Raw genomic sequence first — 25000 nt, 5'->3', positions numbered from 1 at the left:
AGGTCTAACGGAGGTTCTCCGTTACATGACCAGCTGCGTGTTTGTTTGTTTGTTTGTTTGTTTGTTTTTTTTTTCTTTTTTCCTCCATTTAATTAACTTCATGAGGCGAAGAAGAAGAAGAGAGGCTGGTGACGGAGCGGCTTTCTGTAGCCGCTATAACGTAAGCGATAACAGGAACTCGTTTCACGGAGGTTACAAAGCATTAAATGTAAGTCTAAGTATATTTAAAGCAGCACATGTCGAAGAATGTAATTGTTCGTAAGTTGATGTGGTATATACAGTCCACTCCAAAAGTATTGGAACGGCGAGGCCAGGTCACGTGTTCTCGCTGTACAGTGAAGACGTTTGGGTTTGAGATTAAAAGATGACTACGAGAAGAGTGTGGAGAATTTCAGCTTCCATTTCCTGGTATTTATATGCAGACGGGTTAAACAACACAGAACATCTCGTACCCGACCACCCGGTTTGTGTGTGAGCAAAAATATTGGAACGCGTGACCGAGAGGTGTTTCGTATTACCCAGGTGTGTCCTGTTCGGTTGATTTGTTCAAACAATAAACGGCTCTCGGTTTTTCTCCTTCAGTTTCACCCGTGAAGACTGCCTTCCTTGCTTAAAAAGTATTAGAACTCGGTTATAAATCTCGTACGGTAGCGCTACTTATCGTTCTCCGCTTGATATATGGCTTTGCTGGTATTTTCTTGTATATTTTTAAGTCGCTTTGGATCAAAGCATCTGATAAATGTATACATGGAAATGTAAGCCAACATGTAGATCAGAGAGCTGTCTATGGGAGAAAAGCAAACCATTTCGAAGCTGAGAAAAGAGGGGGAATCAATCGGAGGATTTGCACAAACACCGCCTTGCCGTTGCGATATTTTCAGAGGGGATGAGCGAATAAGATAAATGTAATAATCAGGCCGCATCACACCACGCTGTCGTCGATTATTTTCCTATAAGTGCAACACTTCAGTGCTATTGTTAAAAAAACAACAACAGCCTTGTCTGTAATAGCTACAAAGTGATAATCAGTACATTTTGAAGTTATATAACTTGTTTATTATCCAAGACCGGGTTTTCCCGTTCGAAGCCGAAGCAGACTTTTTAAAGCTAATGTTTGTGTTACAGGTCAAGCGGATGAATAGAGCACGGCCGACGGATCCCCATCACTTAACGCGCATTAGCCCATCGTTTAACGTTCATATAGCAGCGGTGAAGGTTCTGTGCTGCGTGTTTGACTGTCCGCGTCTCTATGTTCGGCTCAGTAGACACCAGAGCACTCTCTGCTTATATCTGTGCGCGTGTTTAATCGCGATCGTCGAACAATTAACTCGGCCGTAAGGTTTTATAGTCCGAATGTTTTCATCATTAACTTTAATGAGACGCCGTCCATCCGAGAGGCAGCTGGTAATCCCGTGATACTCCGTCAGCTTGTAAATTCACACGGATCTCGTCAGCCATGTACACGGTTCCTTCACGGTGACCTTCTCACGATTTCCCTCCGCCTGCTTTTCGTGCGAATTTTACAACCAAGATGCGAGAAATTCTGATCAGGTTTAAAATATCGCAAGATCTTGCTCTCGGCTCAGGAAAATGTCGACGCGTCGGGTTCATCAAGGAAGCAGGAGTACACGGAACTGTCGCGGATACGTCGCTAATCACAGCCGTGCGCATGTACGGTATAGCGGCACTGTCGCACGGGCGATATCGCTTTTACACAACGGTTCTCGCGAGTCGGTGAGGTTTCAGATACAGCACGTCAAACGTTTGGTTTGTTTTTGCTCCGCTCGTGGAAATAGATCCCGTAGAAGCCAAACTCACTCAATTGCACGTCGGTTAGCTAGCTCACGTCGGTTTGTACGTTCGTGATAAAGCTGCTTCAAGTCAGAGTGGCGTCCCGTCTTCCTTTCTGCCTTTTCGTATTATAAGTCGAAGGTTCTATTCATGGGAGGTACGGGTTGCCATGTCTGCTGATGATGTAATAATAGGTTTGAGCTAGGAAGTGGAATTTTCCGCGGCAAGCCTCGGCGAGCGGAGTGATGCACACGCCTGTATGAAACGTCCGGGTGTGGTTCTTGGGAATATAAGCGTTCTTGGAGCCAATCAGATTAGTGGAGGGGAACTACCTGTAACCAATTCTAAGTACTGCTAGCATACAATACCTGCACATCGCAAAGCGCTTTATTCCCCTTGTACCACAGCAGAGTGTCAGCAGTTACTTCAGCTTTTTGCTTATTAAAGAATATTCCACGTCTTATTCAGATTATTCATACAGATGTTGTCTCGTTCTTTATTTCACGTTATTTTAATAAAGTTCTTCTGCTGCTATATTGTCTTTTTTGCTTTCAATTTATTTTACTTTATTGTGTCTTGTCTGCTGCTGTAACACCTGAAATTTCCCACCTGGGATTAACAGAGTGTTCTAGTTAGGTTTAATGCCGTGGAACGTCAACAATGAAAGCTAGTTCCTGTCATCAATTACGTTATAGCAGCTATAAACCGCCGCCGTTCCCGCACCGGCCTCTCTCTCTTATTTTATTTTTAATTTTTTTTTTTTTATCCCCCCACCTCTATGTCTTAAAGTTATTAGGAAACGAGTCGAACCCAACACCAACAGCGTCAACGAGGACGCCTCCTCCATAATTCCATACAAGTGCTACATTTATCTACGTATGCCTGAGATATCGCACTAACAAGAATCTCAAAATTCTAACAACGATGAGCTACAATTGTGGGTGGGCCTGGATTCCCTGAACATGAGCGGTGTAGGTGTCATCCCTGGAAAATAAACAGGAAGCGTCCTGCGCCTCAACCCCACTGAGCACTTTTGGGATGAAATGCACCTCCTCACACAACATCAGTGCCCTGACCTCACCTGAACACACATCTCCACAGCCACGTGCCGAAATCTAGCGGAAAGCCTTCCCAGACGAGTGGAGGAGGTCATTATATCAGCAAAGGGGTGTCCACAAACTTTTGGCCGTGTAGTGTGTGTGTATACAAATTAGTAAGTAAGTAAGAAGTAGATAATGATAATTCAAACAAAAACACAGCTTGGCACGTTCGTGAAATTTGGAAAAAGTGAAAAGCCAACTAAAGAGTAGGTAAAAGTGAATGAAGAAAAGTTTATTCAGTGTTTTAATAGTTTAGAAATGACTTAATTCATCGGATTTACTTTATCGGACCTATGCGAGCCGCATCGCATCACCACGAAGCTCGTTCTCTTTAAACATAGCTACCGAGGAAGAGAAACAAAATACAGAGTGGGATTTATTTTCTTTCTTTTTTTTTCTGGTTGTAGAATGTTCTTTGTCCACCAAGCGAACTCTGAGTAAGAAACTGACACAGACTCTGCTCGTCCCGAGCGTCCGGGTTTGTCCTGCACTGTAAACTCCGGCTGTTCAAAAGAAAAGGCTTTCAATGTGCAGTGAAAAGAACAGGCAAATATTGGCCTAGCAAGTGTTCTTTCTGTCTGCTGTAATGAAAAGTGTGTGTGTGTGTGTGTGTGTGTGTGTGTGTGTGTGTGTGTGTTCGACATTTATATCTTGCTGGGGACCAAATGTTACCACAAGGAAAGGAATCTCTCACAGGTGAAGGAAAGCTACTTATAATAATAATAATCATAATCATAATAATTATTATTATTATTATTATTACTTCATTAAAAAAAGTTCCAAAAGCGGAAAGATCCATAATGTTTGATTTTAGTTACTGAGGTTAAAGGTGCGTAGGTGTCTAACGGTTAAATGGGCCAGGCTGAATCAATTCCTAATAGTTTTTTTTTCTTTTTACTCACTGAGCCCACCCCCATTCACACCCATGTACCCAAAGCTCCGCCCCCCCCCCAAAACTTCTACTGGTTTGACTAGTTACCGTTAGGAACGACCATCATGACGTCACTTTCAGGCACACTCGGACATTCAACTGCTTGAAAGCAAAGTTGTTTTCAACTTGCGGCACATAAACACGCCAAATTCTCCTCGTGATGATTTAAGAGGACGTGACGGCGTGTCGGGGGCGTGTCTATAAAATGACGGACGGGAGACCAATCCAAATACAAACATACGTTCTGGACTGGAAGGCAGGTATCCGAACAAGCTTTCTTTTTTCCTTTTTTTCTTTTCAGTTTTGTAATACACTTGTAATACACTTTGATGATAACTTATTATTTATTTATTTATTTATTTAATATTTTATCATTCCTACATAATTGTCTTTATTATTTGTGGTAGTAGGAAATGTAAAATACACGCCTTGAAGGTTAAAGTTAGATTAAGGTGTAGGCATAGCGTTAATTAGCTGTATTAATGAATGTCAATGGGAGGACCTCACAACGCTAGTAAGGACCTCACAACGCTAGTACGGACCTCACAACGCTAGTAAGGACCTCACAACGCTAGTAAGGACCTCACAACGCTAGTACGGACCTCACAACGCTTGAAATCTTAAATGCAGGGGGTTAGTCGAGTGTATTCGAGTGTTCTGAAGTTCTAACCACTTGACATGAAGATCCATAAATCAGACGAGTCTTTTATGTCAGACTCCGCGTTCAGAAACCGATCTGGAAATAACCCTCGAGGTCACTCTCCTGTACCTGTGTAATGGAGGTTACCTGTTGCACCTCAAACCTCTTTTTCAGCAAACTTTTTCAGCCCCTCTATCTCTCTCTCCCGGCACATGCGTCTGATTTCATTAGATTGGACAAAAGCTGAGCAAAGAGAGCTCATGAATCACTGCCAGATCGTTAGTGATGATCTAAAAGGCCTTTGTGTGAAGGGTTCAGCTCCTCTGTAGCTACATTAAAGCTGTACTAAAAGCACTCTGTCCATTTAGCGAAGCGCTCGGAGCAACGGCAGCGCTCGCAGTGCTAACCGCGCTAACGGCAGACTAAATGGACACACAGCTGTGTGTGTTCCCATCGCTCTCACGCTAAACATTAGCCATGACTTTAGATTATACACAGCGGTCTCTCACGAGACGTTCTGATTGGTCATGTCTGAGCACAACATGCGGCCTCTCTCACGACGTAGACGTCACCCGGTGTGTTTTCAGCAAATCCGACCCACAGTACATTCATTTGTCCGATCTACTTTATCGATGAATTCATTCATTTCTGTCTTTTGTAAAGATTCGCGGTAGAGTGCAAAAGTTTGCACCCCCTACGGTTTTTGAATATGTGGGCGGGCACCTGTTTTATGATTTATCTACCGGGAAAAAAATTAGAATTACAGAATATTAAGAAATGAAATGTTTGCGTCCTGCAACAAAACAATCCGAGACGTAGACGGAATTAATGAACGTTTCGGCCCGAGCCACTCGTTTACCAAACCTGATTTCAAGAAGAAAGTCAGATTTGTTTATATAGCACAGTCAAAGGAAAAAAAAAAAAAGTGCTGTAGAGAAGTATCTTGAAACTAATTAAGAATGACAAAAAAATTTCAACAGTGCAAATTTATAAAGTAAAAATATAATTAAACAGTGCAGTTAAGATTGAAATAAGCTGAAATAGATACAGTGTGAAATCTGAAAGAAAAAAGAGCAAAGAAGCAAACATTTCATGGCAAACTAATGTTTTATTTATTTATTTTTTTTTACACTATTTTTATTACACTTTACACTATTTCTTTTTTTTTCTCCCCCACAATATTTCTACTACATAAAAAAACCCATATTATAGGTATACAAACATAAAGCTAGCCAGAATACCCACCGACAATGACTTTCTTCAGTTTACTTTCTGTCAGCGTTACCTTTTATTCCCAACACGACCTCAGTCTCCATCAGACGGAGACGGAATCGTCACGTGACTGAGGAAGAAAGTGTGCGACCTCCGAGTCCTCTAAGGCAGGGGAGCGCTTTATATTAAACACTGCGGAGAAGATAAAACTTTATAAAGCGGCGTATGTGCAGACACTGACGCTGTCGCGAGTTGCTTGAAATGTTTAGTTTAATTAAAGTTAATTGTCCTTATATGGTGTAAATTCCGTTGTTTATTATACCGGACGTGATGTGTTAGTAACGAGGACGCGCGGTGTAGACGTGCTGATACACCGTGGGAGCGCGAGTAAGATCTGTAATGTCTAATTACAACACTAAGTATGTATGCATTATTTTTTATGGATACACAGAATTAAACCACAGTCCTAAATTAATAATATATATTCTTGTGTGTGTGTGTGTGTGTGTGTGTGTGTGTGTGTGTGTGTGTTTTTCAGTCTTATGTTATTGGACAAAAAGCTTTAGTCTGAAGTTTATATTTGTAACAATCAGTTTTGTGGATTTTATTTGAAATGAAAAAAATGGTACTGAAAGTTTGCGCGCCCCCCCCCCCCCCCCCCCCCCATCCAATTAATCAATTGTTCGCAAAAATTATATGGATTATGAAAATAATCGTTAGTTGCACCCCTAGTAAAGTGTTACTCATCGCGACCAGATCGCTAGATAACTAACGTGAACGGCTGCTTTTCTAATTATAACCCAAAGAACGTTTCGAACCGAAGTGGGAATACATGCGTAGTGAAAAGTAAGCAGATTTGTATCGAAAGCGCTAGCTCGCCACGTATGAAAAGAATCATCACGTTTACGTAATCCGATATTAACACGATATCGCCCATCCTTACGTCCGAGGAACAAAGACGTCACTTCCTCGAGCCGACGGACAGCCGTTGAAATGGTCTGTAAGAGGAATAAAACACGGGTGGGTGGGTCAGGGTGGTAACGCTAACTTGGCTGTATGTGAGATCACCCATGATGGGCTGTTTTGCTATACCCATTGTGGTTAAGTCTCCTTTTTGTGGTGTCCGTTGAAAGCGTGAACATTTGATGGTTTTTACACAAGGTATCCACCAAGTATTATAAAATGCGGTGGTGTACGAGACCACATGGAGCGTAATAAGATGTACACAAGCGCAGCAGTGGTGTGAAGCAGGTATCAGGCGGTGTGTTTATATTAGGGGAGCTTTGATTGAAATCTGTGTGTGTTGTCCAGAGAGTGGGGGGATGAAAAGAAAGCACACAGCTGTGTGTAAAGGCCGCGGGCTGGTGTGTGGGGCTCATTGTTGGGAGGATGTGGGAGTCAGAGCAGCCTTTTCATTACAGCAGTGTGACGAAGACAGACACCGAGAGAACACACTAATGACCAGAGTCCAGCTGGAAGAATCCTCTGTTTCTCGTCTTCTTTGTCTTCTTCTTCTTTAATCAGCCTGTTTCATGCTGTCAGCGGTTCTCCGATGAGTCCACAATTTGCACATTTAAAGTGTTCCCATGGTTTCGGTTCTCACATTTCGTTTAGTCATAAATTTGTCTCTCTGTTTCTGTCCTCTCGCTCCGTCATCTCTCCAGCTCTACAATAAGGGCTGCCCTTGTTCGACATCGACCCCGTGATTTGGTCTGCCTCGGGCAAGGCTCTGGTCTTCAGGGCGTCGTTAGAGCACCGGTCGAGCTTATCCTCCGCAGATTGTACTCTAATTTGAATTCACATGCCCGGTCCGTCAGGTTAATATCACATATTGACGTAATCACGTAATGGTTTGGCGGCGCACGTCATCCGTCAGTCACACTCTACCCTAGGAATAGGGTAGGTGTTGAGAGATCTAAGAAGGTTGCTTCAAATGAGACCCTTGACAGAGCAACGTTGATTAGAATTCGAGGAATCACTGGACACTCGTCAAGCGCCGAAACACTTTGAACGAAATGGAGATGTAGAGAAATGATGCACGTCGGTGACTCCTATGCCAGTGCAGCTAAACGGTTCCAACCTGCTGAAGCATGGACTCCAGAAGACCTCGGAAGGTGTGCTGTGGTGTCTGGCACCAAGACGTTAGCAGCAGATCCTTTAAGTCGTGTAAGTTGTGGGGTGGATTCCACTGTGGAATGGACTCGTCGTTCCGGGACTTCCTACGGACGGATTGAGCGATCGGATTGAGATCTGGGGAATTTGGAGGCCGAGTCAACACCTCAAACTCTTTGTCGTGTTCCTCAAACCGTTCCTGAACGATTTTTGCAGTGTGGCAAGGGCACATTATCCTGCTGAAAGAGGCCACGGCCGTTGGGGAATACCGTTGCCGTTAAGAGGTGTACTTGGTTCTCAAGGATGGTTAGGTAGGTGGTACGTGGCAAGGTAGCATCCACATGAATGCCAGGACCCAGGCTTTCCCGGCAGAACATTGCGCAGAGCATCACACTGCCTCCACCAGCTTGCCTTCTTCCCATAGTGCGTGCTGGTGCCCGGACTCATCGGACCAGGTGACGTTCTTCTGACACTTGCTTCAGTGGTGGATTGGGGTCAGCATGGGCACTCTGGCCGGTCTGTGGCTACGCAGCCCCATCCTCAGCAGGTCGCAATACGCTGTGTGTTGTGACTCATTCCTCTAGTAACCGTCAATAAAATTTTATGAGAATTGTGCCACAGTAGCCCTTCGGTCGCTTCGGACCAGATGGGACAGCCTTTGTTGCCTTCTTGCATCGATGAGCCTTGGGGGTCCAACACCCTGTCTCTAGTTTGTGGTTTGTTCCTCCTTGGACCACAGTCCATAGGTACTTACCTACACTGCAGACCAGGAGCACCCCACAAACCTCCAATCCAGTCGTCTGGTCATTACCATTTGACTCTTGTCAAAGGCCCCCAGGTCTTCACGTCTTCCCGTTTCTCCCGCATCCAACATCTAGACTATGAGAGAACCGACTGTTCGCTTACCATCTAATATTTCCCAGACCTGAAGTGTGCTGCTGTTGTTATGAGATAATAAACATTAAAACAAACAAACAAACAAACAAAAAAACAGTAAACAATGCAAAATGAAATCCCTTTACGGTTCCCCTCAGCTGCCATTTCAGAGGAGTGTTTTCTTCAACCGACGTTAACGGCATCGTGATATCACGCCAACTTTTAAAAGTAAACCACAAGTGGGTAAAAGTAAATGACGAATATTAGTTTTGGCAAATTGCTATAGTATAAGAGGAATAATAGGAATATAATCGACTTATAATGGCATGCATGCATGTGGTTTGTGTGTGTGTGTGTGTGTGTGTGTGTGTGTGTGTGTGTGTGTGTGAGAGAGAGAGAGAGAGAGAGAGAGAGAGTATCAGGTAGTCAGGTAGGCCGTGTCATGCCTAGCACAGATGGCCTCTCAGTGAGCCTCTCCTCTCTCAACAGATCCACACGTTCTCCTCCTGGAGTGACTCTGACGCAGTCAAACACACACACACACACACACACACACACACACACACACACACACACACACACAATGCACTGTCGTACTTCATATGTCTTAGTCTTGCATAAATGAATCCTGATAGCGTCAGCGTCCTTGTGCTCCATTCGTAATCATCGGACCTTTTAAAGTACTGACTGCTGTATAAACTGCTAACGTGACCTTTGACCCCTGACCCTGTGATAGACTTGCTTGTCATCACCACACAGATCGGTATGCCCCTCCGGGTGTATATATTCTGACCACATGCGTATCCTAATGCACTTATTTTGCACACCTCGAGGATTTTAGTTTTCATTTCTGCATATAGTTAAAGTAATACCTGAATTATTAACTGAACTGAACATATATGTATTTGTGTGTGTGTGTGTGTGTGTGTGTGTATAAATGTGTATATATATATATATATATATATATATATATATATATATATATATATATATATATATATATATATATATATATATATATATATATAACAATAAAATAAGCATTTATGAATCATATAAAAAATAATTAGACTTTATATACAATAAGTAAGAAGTGAAACTAAAAAGAAAATGCTCAAAATAAATAAATAAATATATTCACACAAATAAAAATGAATATAGATACTAGATTAGAAATGATCTATAATAGAAAAAAACATCCAATAAAGTATCCTGTTGTGCCTTTAACATGTACCGAACATGTGCAGCGCAAATATATAACGAATAAATGAATAAATAACTTAAAAAGATGCGTGTAAAAAAGAATAATTGATTAAAAACTCAATAAAAGTATTTTAATAAAATTTTTAAAAAAGTATTTAAAAGTTGCTTTTAAAAATCATAAAAATAAACCATACTATCCAAATGTAAAAAAAATTTAAAAAATAGTAAAGATGATGATAGATATATATATATATATATATATATATATATATATATATATATATATATATATATATATCTTTAATTATATATATATATAATTATATTTATCGTGTGTGCCAGATAAACTGACAAAAAAAATCATAATAACTATATAATATAATATCTAAATTATTTAAAAGTATAATATAATATCTAAAAGTAATTGTGACCAGTTGTGTGAGTGATTTTCAAATGCAGACAGTGATGTATAAAGCAGCGTGTATATGTAGGTGATGGTTTGAGGTAAATGTTGTGTATGCAGTGTGTGTATGCAGTGTGTGTAGCTGTGTGTAGGCAGCAGTGTGACGTTGTAATGACGTTTTATTCGATCTCCACGTCTCCCACGTGTCTGCTTCGGTCACTGATTCAAAAATATCACTCCTGCCTCAGACTGCTCTCATTAATCATCGCAATCTCCTGACAGAGTTGAATGTATTTGCGTTCTGGTCTTCCATATGTGTGTGTGTGTGCGTGTGTGTTAGCGCAGTCTCTGTGAAAGGAAGCACCGTCTGGAGGAAGTGACCTCAGCAGTTCTCTCCGTGTCGGAGAAGAATCCGTGCAGGAAATGGAGTTCGGTCAATTCTTAGAAATGCCGCGGCTCGAAAGATTTCACACTGAAGTCACGTTCAGGAAAGAACGGGGGAAAGGGTATTTGTAGGTCGTTTGTCATTTCTAAGCGCGAATTGAATCGTGCGGAAATATTCCAAGATCTCGGCGTCAGAGTCAGCTTTATCACCATGAAACTTTATTATCAGCTTTATTATCGTGGAACGCGGCGAAACGAGTCGTTTTAACAGCTAAAAGTGGCTCAAATCCAAACGCGTGGCCGCACAGCAAGAAAAAACAAACACAATCAAACGTTTCCAATTCCAATTCGGACCTTTTTTAAGTTTGTAAGTGATAAACAGGAGCCGACTCGCATATCGGGGAGACTTCCTGAGACAAAGCGCTGACACTGGAGACTCCTTCCTCGTCATTCATGTTAAATCATCATCTCCACACAGAAAACGTCACCCACCACGTCAACAAACGAGCGTCTGCAGGAAATGCTGTCGCAACCAGGGGCGGATTACTACACGGGCTAAGCTCGGTTGTAGGATAGGGGCCCACCGTGATCTTTGGTAATTACTAGTGTTACTGGACGGAGGTCTGATTCGGGCATGACGACGGGAAGACGACGTCCGTCCCCAAGTCAAGTTCAATCGTGACCCCATCGACCTGCGAACAGCAGCTACAGGGCCGTAACCTGATGTTAAAAAACAACAAAACAAACAAACGTTACATCTGTAGGCCGGTCGGCCTCGGCGGTCTAGCGGCGCTCATCGTAGTTCGAAACGGCCAATCAAATCGAAGCGGGCGGGGCTTTACCGTTCACAGAATCCGCTCGACGCTTCAGGTTTAACGGTGAAAGAGTGCGATGTAAGACGTAAGCCAAGTAGCTAAAGTTTTTACGACAGTGATCTCCAGGGAAGCGAACATTTACCGGATTCGTTCACGTGATGTAACGCGTCACTGTCGACGTGACGAGGCGAGAAACCTTAACGGCGCTGCTCTCTGTATATTCGGCAGAGTGAACGTGCGCATGCTGTGAATACAGTTCTGCACTCGGGTGTCCTTTAATGAGCAGTGGACTAGTTCAACAAAGACCTCATGTAAAAACCGTGATGAACTCTCTTTCACTTTCACGCTATCCGTTGTTAGTCAGATGAGGACGTGCTCCCTGCTGAGTCTGCTTCCTCTCAAGGTTTCTGCAAAGTTACAAAGCTCATAGTCTCCCACAAAGGGATTTATACTGCTCCAGACCCGCCTAAAACACCGCCACCCGAGTCCAGATATTACTTCCGCAAACGTCTACGTCACCGTCAATATCCGCAGAATCCCGCCATCGTTTCTTCATTTTGAATTCACGTAATACGTTTAAACGGCACTTCATGCTGTCGCGTCAGGACATGAAGTCGTTACGGTGACGAAGACCAAGTAAACCGTCATACCGTCGTATCCGAAAGGTAAGAGAGTTACAGAATAAAAACTCGGGTCGTGCTCGCGAAGTCGGTCCCGACCCGTCCGCTCGATCGTGCGCGTTTTTCAGAACGGAACCGATACGGTAAAGGCGAAGACTTTCTTAACCGCGTTTGATTATGACCAAGGCTTCAGACGCCTCGGAAGCCGAAGCTCGCGATTACGGTCAGGGGCGTTTACATTTCCAAGGTTTCTGGCCAATCACAACGCAGTGGGGTCGACCGGCCAATCGGAGCGCTCCGGGTCTTACGGAAGGAGGGGCTTTGGAGAAACCGCGGCTTTTCAGGCAGCCTGAGAATAATAGAGGTACTTCAGTACTTCATTAATGCGTGTTATCCTGTTCTATTAAACCCAATGAACAACATAACGAGCTTTTAAAATCATCATGTGACCCCTTTAATCTCGGACATGGGGAAAACAAGTGTGGTGTTAGTTTGTGGTCGGGGGGACGGGGCCTCTTCAAATCCCTGAGGCTCGGGGCCTGTGTAGACCGTAATCCACCCCGGTTGTGGCTAACACACACACACACACACACACACACACACACACACACTTGCGAAAAAGAGAACTGAATCTGTGGCAACACGTTCGTGTCCGCTCTCTTGATGTCCCTCCTACGTTCAGATAAAAGAATAATTTGGTGTTTATGCACGTATGAAGTCGTACAGTAATGATGTACTGTCTGAGATTTCCACTGGAGTAGTCAATAAAGTTTTATTCTCTTAGTGTTTTTTTCTTTTCCTTGTCAATGATATCCAGTTTTGTTGGATATTAGTCAGGTTCTATCTTTATTTATTTATTTATTTGAAAGAGTTTTAGAGCAGGAACGTGTCAGATGTTTCATACCCAGACCTGCCGCTGTGGATTCTGGTGTTTTACTGCTTCTCTACGACAGAGCAGATGCTCAGGAACAGGAGCTGAGATGAAACATAGCAACTGTTCTGTTCTTTTCATCATCCTGTGAGCAAGGAGCTTCTGTTCTGTGAGAGAGAGAGAGATCAGAGGAGACAAAAAGAGATGAGCGGTAGACAGGGGGATGGGAGGAAGGGAGGGGGAGACTGGGAGGGGGAGAGAGGAAGAATGGGAAAGAGATGAGCAAGAGAGGGAGAGGAAGAAGAGAGAGAGAAGAAGAGGAGTGAGATAGAGATGAAGAGGAGCGAGAGAGAGAGATGAAGAGGAACGAGGGAGAGATGAGGAGCGAGAGAGAGATGAGGAGCGAGAGAGAGATGAAGAGGAGACAGAGATGAAGAGGAGCGAGGGAGAGATGAAGAGGAGCGAGGGAGAGATGAAGAGGAGCGAGAGAGATGAAGAGGAGCGAGAGAGAGATGAAGAGGAGCGAGAGAGATGAAGAGAGAGAGAGATGAAGAGGAGTGAGAGAGAGATGAAGAGGAGCGAGAGAGAGATGAAGAGGAGCGAGAGAGAGATGAGGAGCGAGAGAGAGATGAAGAGGAACGAGGGAGAGAGATGAAGAGGAACGAGGGAGAGAGATGAAGAGGAACGAGGGAGAGAGATGAGGAGGAGAGAGAGAGAGAGATGAAGAGGAGAGAGAGAGAGATGAAGAGGAGAGAGAGAGAGATGAAGAGGAGCGAGGGAGAGAGATGAAGAGGAGTGAGAGAGAGATGAAGAGGAGCGAGAGAGAGATGAAGAGGAGCGAGGGAGAGAGATGAAGAGGAGCGAGAGACAGAAATTAAGATGGGAGAGGGATGAAAAGGAGAGAGGGAAAGAAGAGCGAGAGCAAGGAAAAAGAGCGAGAGAGAGAAATGAAGATGGGGGAGGAAGAAGAGGGAGAGAGAGGAAGGAGAGAGATGAAGAGGAGCGAGAAAAAGAGGGATAAAGATCGGAGAGAAAGATGGAGAGGAGTGTGAGAGAGAGAGAGGGAGAGATGAAGGAGAGAGAGAGAGAGGGAGAGATGAAGGAGAGAGAGAGAGGGAGAGATGAAGGAGAGAGAGAGAGGGAGAGATGAAGGAGAGAGAGAGAGGGAGAGATGAAGGAGAGAGAGAGAGGGAGAGATGAAGGAGAGAGGGAGAGAGAGAGATGAAGGAGAGAGAGAGAGAGAGAGATGAAGGAGAGAGAGAGAGAGGGAGAGATGAAGGAGAGAGAGAGAGGGAGAGATGAAGGAGAGAGGGAGAGAGAGAGATGAAGGAGAGAGAGAGAGAGAGAGAGATGAAGGAGAGAGAGAGAGAGAGAGAGATGAAGGAGAGAGGGAGAGAGAGAGATGAAAGAGAGAGAGATGAAGGAGAGAGAGAGAGAGATGAAGGAGAGAGAGAGAGAGAGAGATGAAGGAGAGAGAGAGAGAGAGAGATGAAGGAGAGAGAGAGAGAGAGAGAGAGATGAAAGAGAGAGATGAAGGAGAGAGAGAGAGAGATGAAAGAGAGAGAGATGAAGGAGAGAGAGGGAGAGATGAAGGAGAGAGGGAGAGAGAGAGATGAGGGAGGGAGAGATGAAGGAGAGAGAGAGAGAGGGAGAGATGAAGGAGAGAGAGAGAGGGAGAGATGAAGGAGAGAGGGAGAGAGAGAGATGAAGGAGAGAGAGAGAGAGAGAGATGAAAGAGAGAGAGATGAAGGAGAGAGAGAGAGAGATGAAGGAGAGAGAGAGAGAGAGAGATGAAGGAGAGAGAGAGAGAGAGAGAGAGATGAAGGAGAGAGAGAGAGAGAGAGATGAAGGAGAGAGAGAGAGAGAGAGATGAAAGAGAGAGAGATGAAGGAGAGAGAGAGAGAGATGAAGGAGAGAGAGAGAGAGAGAGATGAAGGAGAGAGAGAGAGAGAGAGAGAGATGAAGGAGAGAGAGAGAGAGAGAGATGAAGGAGAGAGAGAGAGAGAGAGATGAAGGAGAGAGAGAGAGAGAGAGAGAGATGAAGGAGAGAGAGAGAGAGAGAGATGAAGGAGAGAGAGAGAGAGAGAGATGAAGGAGAGAGAGAGAGAGAGAGAGAGATGAAGGAGAGAGAGAGAGAGAGAGATGAAGGAGAGAGAGAGAGAGAGAGAGATGAAGGAGAGAGAGATGAAGGAGGGAGCGTCTGTCTCTCCCAGGTTGGAGAATGAGTGTATGAAGTGTGTATATTGAGCCACAGATCAGAGCTGCAGCCCGTCACAGTCAGACGAGCGCTGTGTGCGTGTGCGTGATCGGACCCGGGCGGTACCGCTCGTCTGTGCAGCACGGCCGTGTGGTATTTCCAACACAATGGGCTTTTCCTTCCCCTCCCTCACTGTGCGTCAGCGCCACACAATACACTGCTCTGATTTATTTACACCAGTGCATGCATGCAGGAGGCTGCAGCAGGGGGCCGATACACACTCGAGCTGAGCAAACGACAAAACAACCGGTCGTAACCGTGTGTGTGTGTGTGTGTGTGTGTGTGTGTGTGTGTGTGTGTGTGTGTGTGTGTTAGAGATTGTGTGCTGCTATGATTCTTTGGCTTCCTTTCCCAACTTGCTTGTTTTCCCCCTGATTGTGTATATATGCGTGTGTGTGTGTGTGTGTGTGTGTGTGTGTGTGTGTGTGTGTGTGTGAGAGAGATTCATTAGTATGATTAATATGCATTAACACAGAGGTTCGCCGCAACTGAGACGTGAAACCAGAAAGAGGAAATGACCTCGTCCTTGCACAGGAAGTTCTCACACATCTGTCACTACTTTCAGGAAGAGTGACTAATGTTGTGTGTGTGTGTGTGTGTGTGTGTGTGTGTGTGTGTGTGTGTGTGTGTGTGTTTCTGTCAAACACAAGCACCAGCAGAGTTAAGTTTATTTGCAGTGAAAAAAACTAATAAAAATCGTCCCTCTGCTCATGATTAAACAGATATGCGTACATTAACTCTTAATAACTCTTAATATTCGATTACACACACACACACACACACACACACACACACACACACACACACACACACACACTCATACCGGGCTCTGATGAAGCGTGATGTAGCAGCTGTGTTGGAAATACAGGGCCGCAGGTCACAGGCTCTGTAACGTCCCGGCCCGTGTGTGTCGAGGCGTGCTGAGAGAGGGATCGCCTCCGGCGCTGCGGGTGTGAGAGCAGAAACCGCTCCAGCGACACGAAGATGCATCGCTCAATTATTTTCCCTAGCAATCCGAACCCGTTTAGGGGCGAGAAGGCTGCGTAATCGGCGCACCACGACATAGGCGGAGCATGATTACCAGACGTAGTCACTCAGCGGGTCTCTCGTAAACACGGTGAATAATGTCCGAGCCCCCGCTGTGATGCGCCGCGCCGATCACGAGGGTAACGACGGCGAGGAAGCGAGGAAGCGAGGACGCGCTGCTTGGCCGGATTTTCTCCTTCAGCATCATTCTGAACAGTCGTGTGCCAAGCATGGACGTCGAGATGTCTCCTGAGAAATATAACCCATATAACCGGAGAGATTAAAGAGCAGTCATCGCCACCCCCGCTCTGTTTTCCTCGCGTTTCACCTTTTATTTTTAATAAGAGAGAGAGAGAGAGAGAGAGGGAGAGAGAGAGTGGCATTGCTCAGGCTGGCACAGCTTTATTAGCCTCATTAAAGACCACTTCAGAGGTCTTGGTTCCTGCCGAGCCGCACAGAGACGCCCGAGTCGGCTTTCTCGAGCTCGTGAGTTATTTCTAAACTGATCTTCCTTTAAATTCCTCGCCATTTGGGTATCATTCCGTGCATCGACGTGCTGAGCGACCTCGCGTCGAACCGCTTGACCGCCGTGCACATCGGCCAATAGTATCCAGGTCACTTCCCGAGTCTAATCCTGCGCTCGACTGAAAGGGTGTCGCTCGTCATTTTCATCCTCCACCTAGCGGGGAGGGACTCGGACAATGCTCGGAGACTTCCTCACCCTCAACCCCGAGTTCATCGAGCGACGTCAAAGCAACATGGCTGCTCGCCGTAAACAAACGGCCCCTCCAGGATTTCGCAGGATTCGGCGCGGAATCGGCGCAGAATCGAGCAGCCTCCGGAATATTCCGCGGAGCTTGTGATTTTTTTCCGAATCGCCGCAGATTTGGGCCGAGACCCTTCATGTCTTCCGAGTAGGCATCGAGTTTGTTTGGAGGTTTAGTCGGGACGCATTCACACCTTTCCCTTACTATGCCTACGGTCCATTCTATCACCCTTACACTCGTGTCCTGACACCACTGTGTGTCTGATTGCTTACGATGGAAGCATCAATATTGCCATTGTCCAACATTTAAATCACTCCATTTAACCACAGTGTGGTTGAAATCTCGAATCTGATTGGTCGGAAGTTGTGTGTTTGCGTCTAACACGGCTCGGGCAGTAGCTCTGAGCATTTAACGTTCCGAGGGGAGGATCCCGGCGGGGGGTGTGTTAGGGTGTATTCACACCGGAATGGTTCGGTGTGGGCCTAATACTTTGTTATTATGCCTACGATCCATTCTATCACTCCATCGCCGTTCTGTACCCTTGTCCTCCAAGAAACGGGCGCGTCTCTACCCTGAGCTTCAATGCATTTTAAAGAATGTTCTACGCGACCAGCGCTCTCATCGAGCCAGGTGTGAAAACGCCGCGTCACACCAAACCACAGGACTCTCTCCTCGTTTTTTTCTCTCTCTCTATCGCGCTCTTAAGGGATTTCCCAGACCGTTTCTGGAGCCTGATCCCTGAGTGAGTAATAGATTCTTCATGGCAATCTCTCTCTCGGTTGTTATTTCTAGATCATCGAGAAGATCACAGAAGGCAGTGAAGCAGTGAATTCCTTTAAGGAAAATGGCCGGTGTCACAAAATGCAGCTTTCCTGCCGAAGTTATCACCTGGAGAGCTCTCTGAAAAATGCCGGCGATTTCCACCGTGTGCCACGAACGCGCAAAACTAATCTCAGGATACGCGGCGTGCCGTAGTCGTCCCGAGAAATGACGGCCGTCTTTAGCCAAGTGCTCACTGAGGCGTTTCACCGCGTTGCGAGGGTGTCACGGTACAGAGCCGAGGATCGGTTTGCTCCCTGCCTGATTTTCTGCATCCGTCTTTCTCACGTTAAATTCTGTCTTCACGTTCACTCACTGCAGTGAGATACAGCAGAGCACAACATTTTGCACTCCCACCTGTTTTGGAAGGCAGGTGTATCAAGGTGGAGTTGCTTTGGAACACCCACGAGACACGTTCCTTCCTGTTATCACGTGCGTTACAGCAGCTGTAAAATGTTTATGTTGTTGTTGTTGTTGTTTGTTGTTTTTTCCTCCTTCTCCAGAAGTTAATATTAGAGCGACTCTCCCATGTAGGGAAACCTACCGACACTGGAGACTCCTTCCATAAGTGTTACTGGTGACTCACACTGGTGACACTGGTGACTCGGGAACTGGTGTGGGGTGGAAGTGCTACCGCTTAGTATCAGTGTGTGTGTGTGTGTGTGTGTGTGTGTGTGTGTGTGTGTGTGTGTGTGTGTGTGTGTGGCTCTAGACACACATCTTTAAACTATACTTACTAGTGCATAGGCCTGCGTGTGGGGGTGTGTTTGTGTGTTTGCACACGTGTACGTATGTGTGTGTGTTTCTTAAGCAAACGTGACAGAAATGCAGATTCTCTCTCTCTCTCTCTCTCTCTCTCTCTCCCCTCTCTCTCTCTCTCTCTCTCCCCTCTCTCTCCCCCTCTCTCTCCCCTCTCTCTCCCCTCTCTCTCTCTCTCTCTCTCTCTCTCTCCTTTCCTGAGGCTGTCACCTTCCTCCCACACAGAGCTGAACTCCTTCTTTTATTTATCACCCTCCTGCTCTGTCTGTGTGTGTATGTGTCTCTCACTCTCTCTCTCCCTCTGTGTGTGTGTGTGTGTGTGTGTGTGTGTGTGTGTGTGTGGTAAAGGCTCAGGATCCTTTGAGGCTCAAGTGGCTCTCCCACACCGCTTCAAAAGGCTCGCAGCACAAAGCTGTGCCGCTCTCCTCTTTTGTTTTATGTATTGGTCGCCTGTCATTTCATTAACGTAGTGCATTAACCTGTGTGTTCAGCACACACACACACACGCTCACACACACACACACACACACACACACACACACACACACACACACACACACACACAAACGTCTGCATGGAAAAGAGGGAAGGTGGAACAGAATCCCTGTGAAGCTGAGAGGAAAGGTCTGTGTTTCCTCTCCGTCTTGCTGGGTGTGCATCCACCTTTCCTCTTCCTGTTCTGAGACCATGACATCATGCTGTGCGTGCGTGTGCGTGCGTGTGCGTGCGTGTGCGTGCGTGTGCGTGCGTGTGCGTACGTGTGCGTACGTGTGCGTACGTGTGTGTTGCTTACATGGGAAGAGGAAAGTAAATCTTTGAGATTACGCAATCGGTTCATGGATGACCACAGTCCAGCTTTTCAGAAAATGAGTTACGTGTGTGTGTGTGTGTGTGTGTGTGTGTGTGTGTGTGTGTGTGTGTGTGTGTACGCAGAGTTTGTAATCCCCCATTTAAACCATCTATAAATCCAGTAAAGCAGTGCCATGTTTAACAGAGTGATGAACGAGTAAGAAATCATTTCGTATGAGGAGAAATGAGAATACTCCACACGTCATTTGTGTTTACTTCGAGTATGACTTTAATAGGGTTAAGGTCCTCAGAAATCTCTGTTTACCTGCTAGTTTCTTAATCAGAGTACCGTCTTAATCGAGTTAATATCGGATTATTGTTGTCCATGTAAACGTACTGAATGTCTCACCATGACATATCACGACACAGTCAGCATGCATGTACAGGAAAATGTAAGTATGCACAATGAAATGAAAATATTAATATAGATATATATATATGTATATATGTGTGTGTGTGTGTGTATATATATGTGTGTGTGTGCGCATATATATATATATATATATATATATATATATATATATATATATATATATATATATATATATATATATATATAATTTAGTTATTTATTTACACACACATGTATATCTATACATCTATATCTATCTATATATATATATGTATGTGTATATATATGTATGTGTGTGTATATATATATATATATATATATATGTATGTATGTATGTATGTATGTATATGTATGTATGTGTGTATATATATATATATGTATGTATATATATTATATATACGTATATATATATATATATATATATATATATATATATATATATATATATATATATATATATATGTATGTATATATATATGTATGTATGTATGTATATATTGCTTTTCTCCCATAGACAGCTCGCTGATCTACATGTTGGCTTACATTTACATGTATACATTTTTCAGACTTGCACATGAGGAAATACGAGCAAAGTGATATTTCAGGTGGAGAACAATACGAGTAAAGATTTATAATGGAGTTCTAGAGAAGCAAAGTACGCAGAGTAGAGGTGAACGAGCCAGACTAAGTTTCTTTCTTTCTTTATTTATTTAAAGAATAATATGGGGTTGGTGTTTTAGGGGTTGGTTAGGTACTCAAGGAAGAGGTGGGTCTTTATCTGTTTGTTTTTTTTTGAACATAGAGACAGATTCTGCGGTCCGGATTGAGGTTGGAAGTTCAGTCCACCGCCGAGGGACAGATAGTGTGAAGGTTCTGGAAAGGGACCTTGAGTTTTACAGGAATGGCGTCAGCTCTAGTTCTTCATTCAAACCAGGAAAAGTTGTAGCTTTTCCTCTGGAAAGACCCAAAAAACCGCAGTCTTTTGAATCTGTCTCCCTTCCTAAGTGTGCTACTCACTGTTTCCAAACCAGTCATTTTTTAAGGTCCAGAGGTTTGAATCATGTGCTGATGCATAACGTACAGCCACGGGATTACCTCGGTCTCTCGTACCGGTTGCATTCTTACAATCCCATAGTATATCTTGATGTCTCCTTTTGGTCCGGCCTACGTTAAAACAGTTACAAAGACGTCGAAGCCTATAAATGACACACGCACTCTTACAATTAATGAATGGACGAATGGGAAATACTTTGTTTGTGCAGATATCCACAAAAGACTTGGTTTGGATTGCATCGTTACAGTGGTTAGTGTCCACACTTCAGTGTCCTGTCCAACCATGTAGTCTGTTTTACATCGGGTCGATAACTTCTCGCAGTTCTATCGTTAATAGTCTTGAAATTAATGAAAACTTTTGTAACTCCAGTTAAGTACTTTCAAAAACCCTGCAGATATCGTCGATGTATCTAGTCCACCACTTTACCCTCTTATAGAAAGGATTTACAGAGATATTGGAGACATATTCTTCCTCCTTCTGTCCTAGAAATAAATTAGCATAATTAGGTGCAAAGTATGCTCCCATGGCTGTGCATTTAATCTCCTGGGAAATAAAAACACTATCTTCAAATGCAAACACATTATGCTTCAATGTCTGTTCTGTAAGTTTAAGGATAAAGTCTGTTGGTGGGTTCTCATGAGCTGGTCTGGATTGCGAATAATGTCTTAAGGCTCGATTTCCTTTTCTCATCATGGTTGATATTGGAATCGTGTTGCTTAAATATTTAGGTGAAATACAGTTCAGATAAATGAGAACTTAACCGACCATTTCATAATCCTCTAATCTAACATCTAAGAGTCCTGACGCTTTTCTTATTACTGTTTGTACTTCTGAAATGAATCAATAAAACAGGCTGTTGCTTCAGATGGTACAAAGCGATGTGGTGCGCTGCTCCCCCGGTGGCTGTACAGTGTAACTGCAGCTTTGTGTCACGAGTGATGCTCCTCTAACGACAGCGTCGTCTCGTAACTCCACACGCAGCCCAAAAATCAATACCCTGCCCTCCACATGACCCGCCTTCTCATCATTACCCACTTACAACCTGTCATTTTTCTCGAGCTTCAGTTCCCGATAGCTGTTGTGTGTGTGTGTGTGTTCTTTCAGAGCTGAACATGGAGTACAACCCGTCAGATCACCCGCGCGCCAGCACCATCTTCCTCAGCAAGTCTCAGACAGACGGTGAGTGTGTGCCAGACTTTCACGTCGTTATTGATTTGGGATTGATGTGGGAATGATGGTTAGGTGATCCTCACTGATTTTAACCTTCTTCTGCAATGTAATAATTTCACATAACTTCAATTCTGATGGTATGTTAAGTGCATATTTTTTTCATGAGTATTGTTGCAGTGTATTTAGTTTATTTAGTGTTTTGTAATTCTCATTATTTTTCCTTTGCTGTATCTAGCAAGCACATAGGCCACACCTCCTTCACTGTATCTAACAAGCACATAGGCCACGCCTCCTTCACTGTATCTAGCAAGCACATAGGCCACGCCTCCTGCACTGTATCTAACAAGCACATAGGCCACACCTCCTTCACTGTATCTAACAAGCACATAGGCCACGCCTCCTTCACTGTATCTAGCAAGCACATAGGCCACGCCTCCTGCACTGTATCTAACAAGTACATAGGCCACGCCTCCTGCACTGTATCTAACAAGCACATAGGTCACGCCTCCTGCACTGTATCTAACAAGCACATAGGCCACGCCTCCTGCACTGTATCTAACAAGCACATAGGCCACGCCTCCTGCACTGTATCTAACAAGCACATAGGCCACGCCTCCTGCACTGTATCTAACAAGCACACAGGCCACGCCTCCTGCACTGTATCTAACAAGCACATAGGACACACCTCCTTTACTGTATCTAACAGCACATAGGCCACGCGTCCTGCACTGTATCTAACAGCACATAGGCCACGCCTCCTGCACTGTATCTAACAGCACATAGGCCACGCGTCCTGCACTGTATCTAACAAGCACATAGGACACACTTCCTTTACTGTATCTTGAAAGCACATAGGCCACGCCTCCTGCACTGTATCTAACAGCACATAGGCCACGCCTCCTGCACTGTATCTAACAAGCACATAGGACACACTTCCTTTACTGTATCTTGCAAGCACATAGGCCACGCCTCCTTCACTGTATCTAACAAGCACATACACACACACACCAGTTTTGAGTCAGTGTAGACGTGTGTGTGTGTGTGTGAGAGAGAGAGAGAGAGAGAGAGAGAGAATGAGAATGAATAGATTCTCTTTATTTTTAAAGGCAGAAACACAGAACAGTGGCTGATCACAGTGATGCACAGAAACAAAGTGACTGTGTGTGTGTGTGTGTGTGTGTGTGTGTGTGTGTGTATAATAATTTCATTTAGCTCACTGCCTCTGGCTGAGATTGCTCTGGGAATCAGCATTGTGGTCTGTTTGAGATGCTGTTAGTGTGATTTCCAGCCCTTTTAATGCCCATCATTAGCAGCTTTGTTCTTATGTAACTGAACTGCCTGAGTGTGTGTGTGTGTGTGTGTGTGTGTGTGTGTGTGTGTGTGTGTGTGTGTGTGTGTGTGTGTGTGTGTCTCGTGGTTTGGAGCGTGACTGATTACTTTTTTAAGGCAAACCAAAAAGAGTAAATTATAGAATAAATAAAGCAAAGCCCAGGACTGGTTATTTTGTATTGTAACATGGCTGATGGTGCTGATGGTGCATGAATAAACCAGGTTAACTTCAGCAGTAAACTTTCCTCTGTTTAATACTTTATGGAGAAATCATTCAGATAAGAATCCACATCATTTCTTGTCTTTCAGTTGTTCCATCCAGCAAGAAAGGTACGTCCAATGCTGAGGCTAATGTAAAGTCTTCTTTCTGTGTGTGTCTGGAACAGCAATCATTTTCTTCAAGCAGTCTTCTCAGCCATGATTCCTGTATTACTGCATCAACACTCACATGATGCAGTCTGAAACGTACATTTGGCTTATCCCAGATTTCCTCAATCCCAAAATTGACTCAACTGTCGTCTTTAGTTTTGCAAAGAGGCTAATGTTGCTAACAAGTAAGGAACATGTATGGCGATGCAATTCAAACCGCATGCCTAAATCATCGTGCTCCATCTGCATCGAATCGCTCAGCGTCTCGAACAGACGTGGACGTCAGAGAAACTTGAATCACTTCCTACCTCAACACCCCCCCCCTGTGGTCCAATATGGCCCTGTGTGGCCCTACTCCGTACGTCCTTATAAATAGCTTAGAAAGTTTGTTTTTAGGAATTTAGTACCCTTTAGGGTAAAGTGGATAAAGTGCATTGTGGGATTCCATGGGAGCGCTGGAAATCCTCCACTATGCTTTCTGACACGGCCGCAAATCGAATGTTTTCAGACGCTTCTACGACGGTTAGGGTTTGGGTTAGCTATCGTAGGACAGCTACTATCCGGGGAGAGTGAAGACTAATGCGTGCTTCCTCTGAGACGCGTGAAGCCAACCACGAATCTTTAAGAACTACGAATGTTGCATCACAGGGAGGAAAGAGCTATCCGCCATCTTCTACATACATGAAGAATATCGCAGTGTCACAGACACCCATGATTGACTAGTAGTGTTATAATTTACGAGAGAGAGAGAGAGAGAGAGAGAGAGAGAGTATGCCCCTCCCACCCAGAGATCCCAGCCAATTTTGCTGTGTAGGACTCCTGGCCACAGACGACTGTAGAAGTGTCTGGATTTGAACGTTAGGGCGAACCCTTTTCTCTTCAGCAAACAGGGGACGACTGTTTATAGCTGCTCTAGTTCTCTAACTATGAACTATTAATAAATATTAAAGTAAATAAAAGATGTATATCCAAACCGAACCAAAAAGTAACACGCCAAATAACGAATAAAAATAGAGACATTCAAAACGAATCAAAGAACACTTCAAATGACACAACAAAAATTTGTCCGTGATGGATTTTATTTCGCCTCTAGAGGCCGCTCTCGTACCCTATAATGACGACGGACCCTTCTCAGCCGCTCCCGAGACGGACGCAACTATCGGTGTGGATTTTCTCAACCACCACTAGTGTGTAGCGTCCACCTGGATGATGCGACGGCGGCCATAGTGCAGACCAGCTATAAGTGGAGAGGAGAGAGTGCTGTAGCCAATTCAGCCATGGAGATTATTAG

General features: G+C 44.4%; 1 protein-coding gene across 2 annotated transcripts in view; it reads left to right on the top strand.

Moving 5' to 3' along the window:
- The window catches only part of ccny (cyclin Y), a 67379-nt gene that overhangs the window by 18197 nt on the left and 24182 nt on the right, over positions 1-25000 (top strand). The window contains exons 2-3 of one of the 2 annotated variants that reach the window (XM_053684000.1): positions 21946-22020; positions 23650-23670. In XM_053684000.1, coding sequence (XP_053539975.1) covers positions 21946-22020; positions 23650-23670 — 96 coding nt within the window. The remainder of the gene's footprint in view (positions 1-21945; positions 22021-23649; positions 23671-25000) is intronic. The other variant, XM_053684003.1, reaches the window with a different exon arrangement.

This window comes from Ictalurus punctatus, chromosome 1 (genome assembly GCF_001660625.3).
Source record: "Ictalurus punctatus breed USDA103 chromosome 1, Coco_2.0, whole genome shotgun sequence".
NCBI classification, from domain to species: Eukaryota; Metazoa; Chordata; class Actinopteri; order Siluriformes; family Ictaluridae; genus Ictalurus; species Ictalurus punctatus.
The sequence above is the reverse complement of the archived record's forward strand: the minus strand, read 5'-3'. Positions and strand labels throughout refer to the sequence as shown.